The sequence below is a fragment of the Psammomys obesus genome, unplaced genomic scaffold (genome assembly GCF_907164565.1).
Source record: "Psammomys obesus unplaced genomic scaffold, mPsaObe1.curated_primary_1811, whole genome shotgun sequence".
Taxonomy (NCBI): domain Eukaryota; kingdom Metazoa; phylum Chordata; class Mammalia; order Rodentia; family Muridae; genus Psammomys; species Psammomys obesus.
This window is the reverse complement of record NW_026593286.1, coordinates 7,223,815-7,235,549: the sequence shown is the minus strand read 5'-3', so window position 1 is coordinate 7,235,549 and position 11,735 is coordinate 7,223,815. Positions and strand designations below refer to the sequence as shown.

At 38.5% G+C, this 11,735-nt stretch overlaps 2 protein-coding genes across 2 annotated transcripts in view; one reads left to right on the top strand and one right to left on the bottom strand.

Moving 5' to 3' along the window:
• The window catches only part of Htr2b (5-hydroxytryptamine receptor 2B), a 9,587-nt gene extending 6,491 nt beyond the window's left edge, over positions 1–3,096 (bottom strand). Inside the window, exon 1 of the mRNA XM_055616518.1 lies at positions 2,748–3,096. Coding sequence (XP_055472493.1) covers positions 2,748–3,096 — 349 coding nt within the window. The remainder of the gene's footprint in view (positions 1–2,747) is intronic.
• Positions 1–11,735, top strand: part of Psmd1 (proteasome 26S subunit, non-ATPase 1) — a 68,533-nt gene that overhangs the window by 38,380 nt on the left and 18,418 nt on the right. Inside the window, exons 17-18 of the mRNA XM_055616517.1 lie at positions 8,171–8,285; positions 11,214–11,330. Coding sequence (XP_055472492.1) covers positions 8,171–8,285; positions 11,214–11,330 — 232 coding nt within the window. The remainder of the gene's footprint in view (positions 1–8,170; positions 8,286–11,213; positions 11,331–11,735) is intronic.

Here is an 11,735-nt window from a genome sequence, read left to right as displayed (position 1 = left end):
GTGTGTGTGTGTGTGTGTGTGTGTGTGTGTGTGTGTGTGTGTGTGTGCGCGCGCGCACGCGCGCCATTGCATGGGCCATGGTACATGTGTGAATGTCAAAGGACAGTTTGAATGAGTCATTTTTCTCCTTCCACCATGTGGATCTTGGGGATGAACTCGGGTCCCCTACCAAGCACCTTTACCCACATTTACCCATAGACTATCTCACCAGTAGCTCATGGTTTGGAGGTCTTTGTTCATTTGTTTGTTGTTAAAACAGGATGGTGCTATGTAGCTTGCTCTCAGGCATCTATTTTTCAGTCAGTCCCCCTGCCTCATATTTCTCTGCCCAAGTATTTCTAATGTTGGCATTTTTAGGGTTTGTGGTAAAAACTGTTGTATTGTGTTCATGGATTTTAAGAATAAAAGATAAAACAGCAATAGATAGATGGATGGATGGATGGATAGATGGATGACAGATAAGGGAAGGTTGTAAAGGTCACACCAAGTGCTCTCAAAGAAGAAATGGAAAAAACAAAACAAAACAAAACAAAAACTGTCATGTCAAGAGTATCACAATCTTGGTTAAACAGAAACTTAAACAATATGGAATTAAATATTATGCAAATAAATGTTTAAAGAAAATGGCCCAGTTAAGAATACCAGGGTCACCTTGTTATTTTTAACTCGGTTTTTTGTTTGTTTGTTTTTTTAACTTTTTCCCCCCTGAGACAAGGCTCTCTGTATAGCCACGGCTGTCCTGGACTTACTTTGTAGACCAGGCTGGCTCACACTCACTGAGATCCTCCTGCGTGCTGGCTACATTAAAGTCTTGTGCCTCCACTTCCAGCTTTAAATTTTTCAAGTCTAACTTAACTGTTATAAAGGTTTTTAGTTACTTTCATTGAACTTCCTGGTAATGGCTAAAATTGTTCATAATGGTGATTAATCTTTTATGATTGTGTAACTAAGAACAGTTTTGCTTGTAGACCTCAGAAGTTCTGAAGATTTCCCATGCAATTAGAGAAAATCATGGATTGCTTCTTTTTAAAATTATCAAAAATTCATGCAGATACGTTTAGAAAGTCTTAGCATTTACCAGTCTATACAAAGATCTTACTATTTCAAGTCTGGTCCCCATTTATACTGTGCACAACTTGCAGTTTATAAACCTTCATTTGATGCCTTCCGAAGGTAGCATGTATCGACATGCACTGTCTCATAGAATATGTCTTAAATAATGAATTCATACTATGACATTTTAAATGATGGTTACGTTCCCAGGTTAGTTCTGGTTTGCTTCCTATCCCCAATCTAATAACTCCTTTGTACGGCATAATTACTGGTAGCAAAAGTGTTTGGGACTATATGTTATTATGTTACTTATTTTATAAGTATTTGAAAAATGCTGTTAAAATGGGTTATAATTTAAGACATAAGTGTGCAGTATGTATTTGTGTTAAATGTTGGCATTTCTGCTATTTTTATTGTTAAGACTATCTTAAGCAACAATATTCTAGATAAGCAGTTTTCTTCAGCTCATAGAATGCCTACTATTTGAAACCTCCTTGAGAAGTGTGTCAGCTAACTTGAACACCATACACTTTTCTCTGTTAAGATTCCTTAACCTGAGCTAGTAATTTATGTATAGCAGTTTTTCTTCACTTTTTAATTTAATAAGCAAATATTCTAGATTAGTACATTTTATTTCTATAATTTGCATGTTTATTCTCCGCATATAAATACAATTCTTGGAAGCCTGATCATTTGTAATTTTAAGTTGTTTATTAGTAGGATATCAATTTATACTAATTGACTAATTAAATTTCTTTTAATGCTGACTTTGAAGTAGGAGCCCTCATTAATTCCTTAAAAAAATCATTTGTTTACTCCCAAAGCTGAGGACGATGTACACACAGCAGAAACTCCTTATGGCTACTTTAATATCGTTGTCTTTTTTTTTTATTATAACAAAGATCTGAAAGTCAAACTATATTTTTATTATCACAGTAACTCAGGATTTGTTCTACTTACTTCAGATGGTCAGATACCATAAAAACTTGAGCAGATGGATCTTCTCTTGAGATACTCTGAGCCAGACCATTTCCTTTTGTAACTAAACATCTTAACATGAGTTATGTGTAGAAATTTTGTCAAGGTTCAGAGCACTCAAGTTAAAAAGAGCTATAATAGGAATTTTTTGAACAATATGTAATTTTAATTGGGACTCAGTGATTTAGTATTCTATTATTAAAGCCCCAGAATTATCTGAATTGTTTACCTTATTAAAAGGAAAATATGAATAATTTTTTGAAAGGTGTGTTTTTTTATTTGCTGTAATTTTTAGGTAATGAATACCGAATCTGTGAATATTGCCAACTTAATGATTTTATAAGATAACTGAGGAGAGGTTAAAATTGTTCCTAAGAAATTATTTTTGTGTCCTTTCACGTTTATAACAAATTATTGAAAAAATGAGGGAATATTACCTCCTCTGCCTTTAATCCAGATCCATCTTTTATTTCTTTTTTTTTTTTTTTGTGGAATGGTTTTATTTTTTAATTTTTATTTTATTTTTATTAATTACAGTTTATTCACTTTGTATCCCAGCTGTAGCCCCCTCCCCCATCCCTCCCAATCCCACTCTCCCTCCCTTCTTCTCCTGTGCCCCTCCCCCATCTTTTATTTCAAAGAAAATAAAAATCAAATGAGTGTCTGGTTCTTTAGTGGTCAGGTATTCAGTGGCAGGGACAAAGGGAAATACTTACCAAACATGATCGTCAAAAGGGCAATCGGCATCACAAACAATCCAACCAGCAAGTCAGCCACTGCCAAGGACATTAGAAAGTAGTTGGTAGCATATTGCAGCCTTTTCTCCAGTGAGACAGCCAGAATAACAAGGATGTTCCCACCAATGGTGGGTATTATCACCACGAGAATCAGCAGAGCTGCCCAGTGCACTTTATTCCCCTGTTCCTCGGCAGTCTGCAGCATTTCCTCTTCTGTTGATTCTGTCTTCAGTCCAGAGCGGTTAGACAAGATCAAGTGATCACATGGATTCTGTAAAATGTGCTCAGGAATTGTGCTTTGTTCAGATACTTTGTAAGAGCAAGCCATTTGCCGTTCTGTGATTCAGTCCAGTCCCAGACCGTGGTCAGCATGGTCAGTAGCTAAGCTGGTCGTCTGCTTTTGCAAGGCATTGTACCCATGCCAGACATTAGCCTGCCAAGGTTGACGTCTTCCTTCTTAAGAAGATTCAGGTTCTCCAAGATGGGAATGTATGCACATCTCTCCATGTTTGCAGGTAAGACAGCCACATTTTTAGTCTTTCCAGAGGCTTAGATTTCAGAAGACTCGATGAAAGGCTCCAGTAGATGTGGAGGGGAAAAAAAATACTAGTTTCTCTTGTCTTTTTTTTTTTTTTTCCGTATTTTTAAGAGTTGAAATTGAACATAAGTACCAAAGAGTTTCCCACCTAGACACAGAGAGGTTGTATTATTAACATAAAGCAGTAAAAAATACAAGAGCTAACTAAGTACCCCCTCCTATTTTGATAGGTTGTTATGCATTGTGGTAGTGCAGCCAGTGCCCACAAAAATACTGTATTTCCGATTTGCCGCAGGGGTAATAATAGTGGAGATAGCACATTGCATGTTATCTGAGCCCTAGGTACTTTCCCCCTTAACTTTAGAAAACATACAGAATCCTGAATCAAAGCTCTAAACAGTTACAAGTAAATGTTTCAGTAAGTACTGGCCCACCTAAGCTCTGAGTGAAGGGCTTATCAGCTAAGAATCTGAGTGTACTTGTAATCGTTTGTTTGATGGTGTTGATTTAAATGCTTTTTTATGACACGTTTTATAATTCCTTCAGTTGGAGAGAAAGTAGTACAAAGTATTACTAGCTAGATACTTGCTTTTAGTAGTAATTGTGTTTTTTTACAAGATTTTAGATGTAATCATGTAAGTCTGCCAAATTTGAGCCAGTCCCTTACTCTTTCCAGTTTTCTTGAGAAGCACTTTAAGAGGAAAATTAAGTTATCTGTTCATTACACTCACAAATTCCGTATTAAAATTGCCTTCATATTAGACATTTTTAAACCACTGAGATGGAAAAGACTATGGAAGAAGAGCTCCTGAAGATTAAATGGAAACAACAGAAACCTGTTGGTTCCATATGTGCTTGCTAAATGCTTACCTCCTGTCTGCTTGTGACTTCCTAGTGTGCTGTCCTTGTGTCTGTTCAGCTGGACTCCTTCTCCTGGCAGGTCCTCCTCCCATTGACTTACTCGAGCCTCCAGCACTGGCACTTGTAAGCAGTGAAATAAATGTTTGTGCAGCTGTACGCCTGCCAGCGAGGTTATTCCTCCTTGGTACTGTCATTATTAGAGTATAGCTGCATTCACTGTAGTTCATAAACCACTCGTGTTCTGACCAGTTCTGACCCTAATTCAAGTGATATTCTTAGGTGTTCTCTTTGATATTTGGGGGAAATATAGTAAACTCTTACTTTAGCGTAAGATGGTTTTATTTGGAATTAAGCCTAGGCTGTTTTTCGCTTTTGAGAGATTTTGGAATGTGTATTTTATGGAGATGCTCCATCATTAGCCATACAGCAGTTCACACTTGCAACTTTTAGCAATGAAACAATATTCTCACCCAGCTTTATTATGTCTTTGCTGTGGTGCAGCTAATTCCCTCACGTCACCGCCTTATATAGAAAAGCACAGAAGCTCTGCATGCTACTTGCATAGATTTTGGCAAAAACTTTGTCACTGCTCATTTTTAAACAGCCTCTGAATTTGGGAGCTGGTTCACTGGCAACTTTTTTCCCCATAGATTTTTAACTAAGAAAGGTGTATAATGTATAGTAAAAATGTGTTTCTGTCCTATTTCTAAAAAGTAATGTATAAGTCTTAACAATTACGCTCTTGAAATTTTCTCTAAACGACAAAACTGGCTTAATATTAAACTCTAGCAGGGCTGTGGTGGCACACACCTTTAATCCTAGCACTTGAGAGGAAGAGGCAGGCAGAGCTTTGGGAGTTCAAGGTCAGCCTGGTCAGTGAATTCAGGACACCTAGACTACACAGAGGAACCCTAACTTAGGGGGAAAAAACAACAGTTTTGTTGTTTTCAGTGTTTCCTTTTTAAAGGGTCTTACCAGGTCACTCAGAGATTAATTCTTTTTTTGGTTTTTGTTTGTTTTTGAGACAAGGTTTCTCTGTGTAGGCTTAGCTGTCCTGGATTCACTTTGTAGACTAGGGTGGCCTCAAACTCAGAGATCCACCTGCACCTCTCAAGTGCTGGGATTAAGGTCGTGCGCCACCACCACCCTTTTGTTCCAGTTTTATTTGGTTTGTGTATGCATGATGCGGGAGGAATGTGCATGCCACAGCACACTTGTGAAGGTCAGAAGACAACTTGCTCTTCCTTCCGTCATGTGGGCCACACACTTAGCCACACACTTAGCCTTCCCTGCTGCACCATCTCACTGGCCGCTATTTCCTCTACCCTGGCTGTTGGTGCTAGAGGTTTGAGAGCATTCTCTCTCCATTGATTTGTCTGTTTCTTAATTGAGAGTCAAGACGGTGGTATATGTAGTCTGATTGTTTTCATGATGTGTTAGCAGTCATTGATAATCATTGCGATCTTTTGCTTCTTTATAAATTGCAAAATGGCTATACAGTTTTATCACGACTTCATTTACTGTTACTTGAAATCATATATACATGTGTGCAAGGATTACTGTTTTTTCATCGCAGTCACTGCTTATCTCCTTTTCTATCTAGAGCTGTCTGCTGAAACACTGGCAAACTATGAAGAGTTTATGGCTTTATTGTGCTCGCTCTTTCTTTCTTTCTTTCTTTCTTTCTTTCTTTCTTTCTTTCTTTCTTTCTTTCGACTTATTTATTTATTGAATGATTTAACATAGGTGAGTGCTCTATCTGCATGTACACCTGCCTTCCAGAGGCTATCAGATCCCTGTATAGATGGTTGTGTGCCACCATGTGGTTGCTGGAAATTGAACTCAGGACCTCTAGAAGAGCAGACAGTGCTCTTAACTGCTGATCCACCTCTTTCTCTAAGGGTCAGTTTTCTTTGGAATATCCTGCCCTTGCTGCAACCAAATAACAAATTCTGAAAGTCTGTGGGTCACTAGTTCCCTAAAAGGTTTCTGAGAATCTGAAAATGAGAATCTTAAATGTAGCTAACTATCTAGAAAATCCAGCTTATTTGATACTGTTTTGAAAGAAACTTTGAGTACTAACTGTCTTTTAAAAAGGGGTCGAACTACAGCATATTAGCACACAAATTCCTTATTTTGATCCAAAGACAATTTCTGGTTTTGCCTCTAGATTTCGATGGTGACAGCATTAGAGACACATCAGCTCTCTCTAGCATGCAAAAGGGGAACATAATGTTTTGTGGGTGAAGCAATAAAGGCTCAGTACTATTCAGAGCTTGTCTCCCTAATGATAAATAACCACCCTTGAATTGGAACCCAGATCTTTCTGATTCTAAGCCTAGGTTCCCTCAATCTCAGTAAACTAAACACAAATAAAATAAAAGTAAGTTGACAGAAACAAGTGAGCGGTGATCAGGGTCTGAAACAAAGCCATGAAAGAAGAATTGAGAGTTAAGAGTTTTGCTTAATTTCCTGGCAGACTAGTTGTGGAATCTGAGGGAATAAACAGAATAGAATTACATAGATAAGTGGTAATTATGAGAAAAGTGGTTTAAGTTAGGGGAGTGTTTTTTAGTCCTCTTTCTATATGCTGGCTCAGGTATCAGTGATATCTAGGTTAAAGATATCCAACTGGCCTTTAGATTCTCTTCAGGGTTAGGGGATACAGAGACCATACAGAAGCTAGTCTATCTTGATTACTGTGCATTGTGCTAAGCCTCTGACTTGGCACTTACCTAGTGATAATTTTAAACTTGTATCTCTAACAGAGAAATACCATGAGATTTATACCTTCAAAACTTTGTGATGACTATGCCAAGAACAGTGTTATCTGTCTGTGTACATATATTACTAGCTTTTCCTCTGTTAATAGAGAGACTAGAGGATGAAGAGGAAAGACTTCATATTCTGAAAGTATCTTGATCTATTATGTTGCAATGTAGTTGTAGAAAATACTCAGTAAAGAAGTAGAAACCAGAGTGTTGAAAAAAATTAATCTGGACAATTTATGGTTATATGAAGCCAATAATGTTTGCTCAGTTCTTGCTCTGTGGAAGGTGTGTACTAATAGCAACGTTGCCAAGACGACTGTTAGATGTAAGCTAAGAACTTTTCATTGAAATAGACTATCTGAATTGTGTTACTTCAGTGCGTCATCCCCATATCCACCTCCCTATGTAGCTTTGGCTGTCCTGAAACTCGAAATATAGACCGGCTGGCCTCAAACTCAAGGTATCCTCTGCCTCCAGAGTTCTGGAGTTAGAGTATTCATATCTTCCATGCTGCCCTGGAAACATCTAAAAGATGCTGTAAATGCCTTGTCTTCTGTAGAAAAACACCGTGCCCAGAAAGTAGGAAAGTAGAAGCAGAGGAGTTTGCTCCATGTGACGGGCTATTCTCCACTAGGAAATGAGCAGCATGCAGAGAGCTTACTTGAGAAGTCCCTGTTACGGTCCTTTCTCTGCATGTTTTCTGAATGTAGAAAGTATATTTCTACTATTGATAGAATTCTGTGGGAGTGGTTTTTTTTTTTCTATAATTTTTAATAGTCATCACTTTGCGTCCCTCGATGGCTTTGAATTTCCTGTGTAGTACAGGCTGTGCTCAAGTGATAACCTACCTTCCTGTCTTTGTTTCACTAGTGCTGGGTTCCAGCTCTGTGCCAACACATCTTTCTGTGGGATTTTATTTTATTTCATTTTCTGGTTTTTCAATACAGGGTTTCTCTCTGTAGCTTCAGCCGTCCTGGAACTCACTCTGTAGGCCAGGCTGGCCTCAGACTCAGAGACCCACCTATCTCTGCCTTCCGAGTGCTGTGATTAAATGCAAGCACTGCCACTGCTCAGTTTCTATGGGAGACGTTCAGTTCTACAATTTGTTTGTTAAATATTATGTTATTTCCTGTAGCTCAAAAACAGCAATAAGAGCTCGCTTAAAATTCTTCCATTTTGGTTTATAACATGTTACTTACAACACTGTCTTCTTTTTCTTTCTCTCCTGTCAGGACGCCTGAACAGTGTCCAAGTGTGGTTTCTTTGTTGTCAGAGAGTTATAACCCTCATGTGCGCTACGGAGCTGCAATGGCCCTGGGGATCTGCTGTGCTGGTACAGGAAACAAGGTAAAGCCCAAAACCAGTGTGGTCGGCTCTTTCCTGACACCAGGCTTTTCTGACAAACAAGAGTGAAACGGCTGTGGCCTGTGAAACACAAGTGTCCTGTGATTTCAGCCTGAGCGTGGCACACAGGGCTTCACTGTGCTCCCCACTCTACTGTGTTCAGTGCCTGAAGACTCCTAAGAACAAACCCATGTTACACGGATAACCGTTGAGAACTGCCCTGTCATTACATGGTTATTCTCGCTGTTTACTTGGTACTATGGAAATTAAGATTACTGTCTAAAGCCACCCAAAATCAACTCATTTTTATTATTTTTAATTATGTGTATACGAGTGCAGGTGACTATGGAAGCCAGAGGTGTCAGATCTCTTAGAAGCTGTAGTTACAGATGGCCGTGAACTATGCATGCTCTTATCCCCTGAGCGCTCTAGCTCCTAAAAACTGTTAACTGCATTTAGAGAAAGAGTGTGTGTGTGTTTGTGTTTGTTCCTCTGTCCGCTCGTCATTTTGTCTGCAGGAGTCAATTTTCTCCTTCCACCATAATGAATAGTGGGATTAAACTCAGGTCATCGGGCTTAACAGCAAATGCTTTTACGCACAGGGCTATAACATATACTTTTGACTCACAACACTGATATAATCACCATACTTTGCCTTGATTAGCACACATGCATACATCTTAGACACCCCGGGTGGACCTTTCTTTTTACTCAATGACTATGTTTTTATGGTAGAGAGAACATTGTTTCCCTTCTACAGTCTTTATATTATACAGAAATGGGTCGAACAGATTTTTTAATTTTGTTTTTTGTTTTTTTAATGTGTATCACTAGCATGTATGTCTATGTACCACCTACATGCAGTGCTTGCAGAGGCCAAAAGAGGGCATCAATTGTGAGCTGTGCATGGGTGTTAGAATTGAATCCCATTTCTATGAAAGAGCATCTCACTCTTAACTACTAAACCATCTCCCCAGCCCTAACTTTTTTATCTCATAATGATTAGTTCTGGAAATTTAAATTTTATTTGCTTGGTTTTTGTTGTTGTTGTTCTTTCTCTTCTCAAAAAAAAAAAAAAAAAAAAAAAAAAAAAAAAAAAAAAAGAGTTTCTGTTAAATCCAATACCATCACCACCCACCCACACATCCAGCACACAGACATACCATTTAATGCAAAAAAAGGTTTTGAATTTTCTTTGGGCTGGCAAGATAGCTTAATAGGTCAAGGTACTTCCCACCAAACCTTGCAGCCTGAGTTCAACCTCCAGGACCTACCCAATGGAAACAGAGGACCGGTTCCCAAGGTGGCGCTCCATGCGCACACTGTGGCAGTCATGCCTGCAAGCTCAGGCACATGCACACACACCCGTACACCAATAAACTAATTAATTTTAAAAACAATTTTTAGAGATATTTTATTCTCTCCTGGTATTTTATTGCATTCTGGTTTTAGCCTGCTTTCCCACTCTCTTTCCTTCCCTCCCCCTCTCTAGGCAGAGTCGTGCTATTATGTTGCTGTTGTTTAGGCTGACCTTGAACTCAGTCTTCACACCTCAGCTTCTCAAATGCTGTAGGTACAGGATTATATCATCATAATGAACCTCCTGTTCATTTTTATTGCTACCTCACAATTTTTATAACAATTTAGCTTAATGTCTATGTCCTATCTGCTGAAACAAAAGATTCCTGTGAGCAAAATGTTTACTTCTAGAACAGGCAATCATACTTGGCACTTGATTTATTAGGGAGGGAATTTCTTTTGTAAACGTCTGTGAAGCTAGGCATGGTAGCACTTGGGAGGCAGAAGCAGGTAGATCTTTGTGAATTCCAGGCCAAGTTTCAGGCCGGCAAAGGACTATACAGTGAGACTTTGTCTCCAAAAGAAGAAGCAGCTGCAGCAGTATATATCAGAGGCTGAAAAGATGACTCCATGGTTAAGAACACAGACTACTCTTGGAACAGACCACAGTTTGGTTCCCAGCACCCACATCAAGTGACTCATTGCTACCTTTTAACTCCAGCTCTGGGAGAATCCCACACCTTCCTCTGGCCTTCAAGGGTACCTGAATTCATGTGCACATACCACACACTATTAAAATAAAATAAACCTTTTAAAAATATCTATCTTCATTTTTATTAGATTAGTAAGTATATAGAAGAATTGCCTTTGTTGTAGGTGGGAGGGAATATATGCATGCTGCAACACATGCGTCAAGATCAGAGGGTAACTTGCAGGAGTTGGCTTGTTCTATCTATGTGTGGGTCCCTAGATCAAACTCAGGTTGTCGGACATAGCAGCAGGCTCCTTATACCTGCTGAACTGTCTTACCAACTGCCTCTTCTAGTATGCATCTGTTCTCTAAACAAAGGACAGACAGAGTGGGATATTTTACTAAGTATTTTTCCTCTTAGGCTTTTAATTTACATTTTTGTCAGCTCTCATAAGTTAAATACAAATTGGATTTTTTTCTTTCCATATTATTCTAAACTTAATATGATATCTAGGAGCAAATGTTCTTTGAAGCAAAGCATCTGACAAGTTAATACAATGAAAGATTTTTATTAGTTATATAAATAAGTCTGCTTTATTTCTTAGTAACTTGTGTGACCTGGGTATTGGCCTAGGTATCTGTACACAGCTGAAAGAGGGCATTTAAGAAGGTTAGTTGAGTGATGGTGGCCCACGCCTTTAATTCCAACACTTGGTATACAGAGGCTGGTGGATCTCTTGAGTTCGAGGCCAACCTGGTCTACAGATCAAGTTCCAGGACAGCCAGGCCTATACAGAGAAACTATGTCTCATAAAGAAGAAAAACAAACAAACTTAAACATTGCCCTAATCTAAAATCAATCTGACAGTGATTGATTTAAAAATACACCCATCTCAACTTCACTAAAATTTTGATTGTCTTTTTGTTTGTAATGCTTTCAGGAAGCAATTAATTTACTAGAGCCGATGACAAATGACCCTGTGAACTACGTGAGGCAAGGGGCTCTCATAGCTTCAGCACTCATCATGATCCAACAGACTGAAATCACGTGTCCAAAGGTAAGCAAAGAAACTCTAGAAAAGAGCTGGGTTTGAGTTTTTCTGTAGTAACTTAGTCACTAAAAGTAAAAAAAGAAAAAGCACATGTAAGGGCAGCAGAGTAGGAACATTGTAGTTATATAGTTTTCTTGGTTATATGTTTTATAAACTTAGATCACTTTGTTAACTTCACTATACAGCATACTTTAAAAATTATAACTCAAAAGTCAGGCAGTGGTGGCACATGCCTTTAATCCCAGCACTCAGGAGACAGGCAGATGGATCTCTGTGAGTTTGAGGCAAAGTCTGGCCTACAGAGCAAGTTCCAGGACTTCCAGGGCTACACAGAGAAATCCTGTCTCATTAAAAAAAAAAAAAAAAAAAAAAAATTATAATTCATGAGGTACAATAATAAAATTAGCTCTT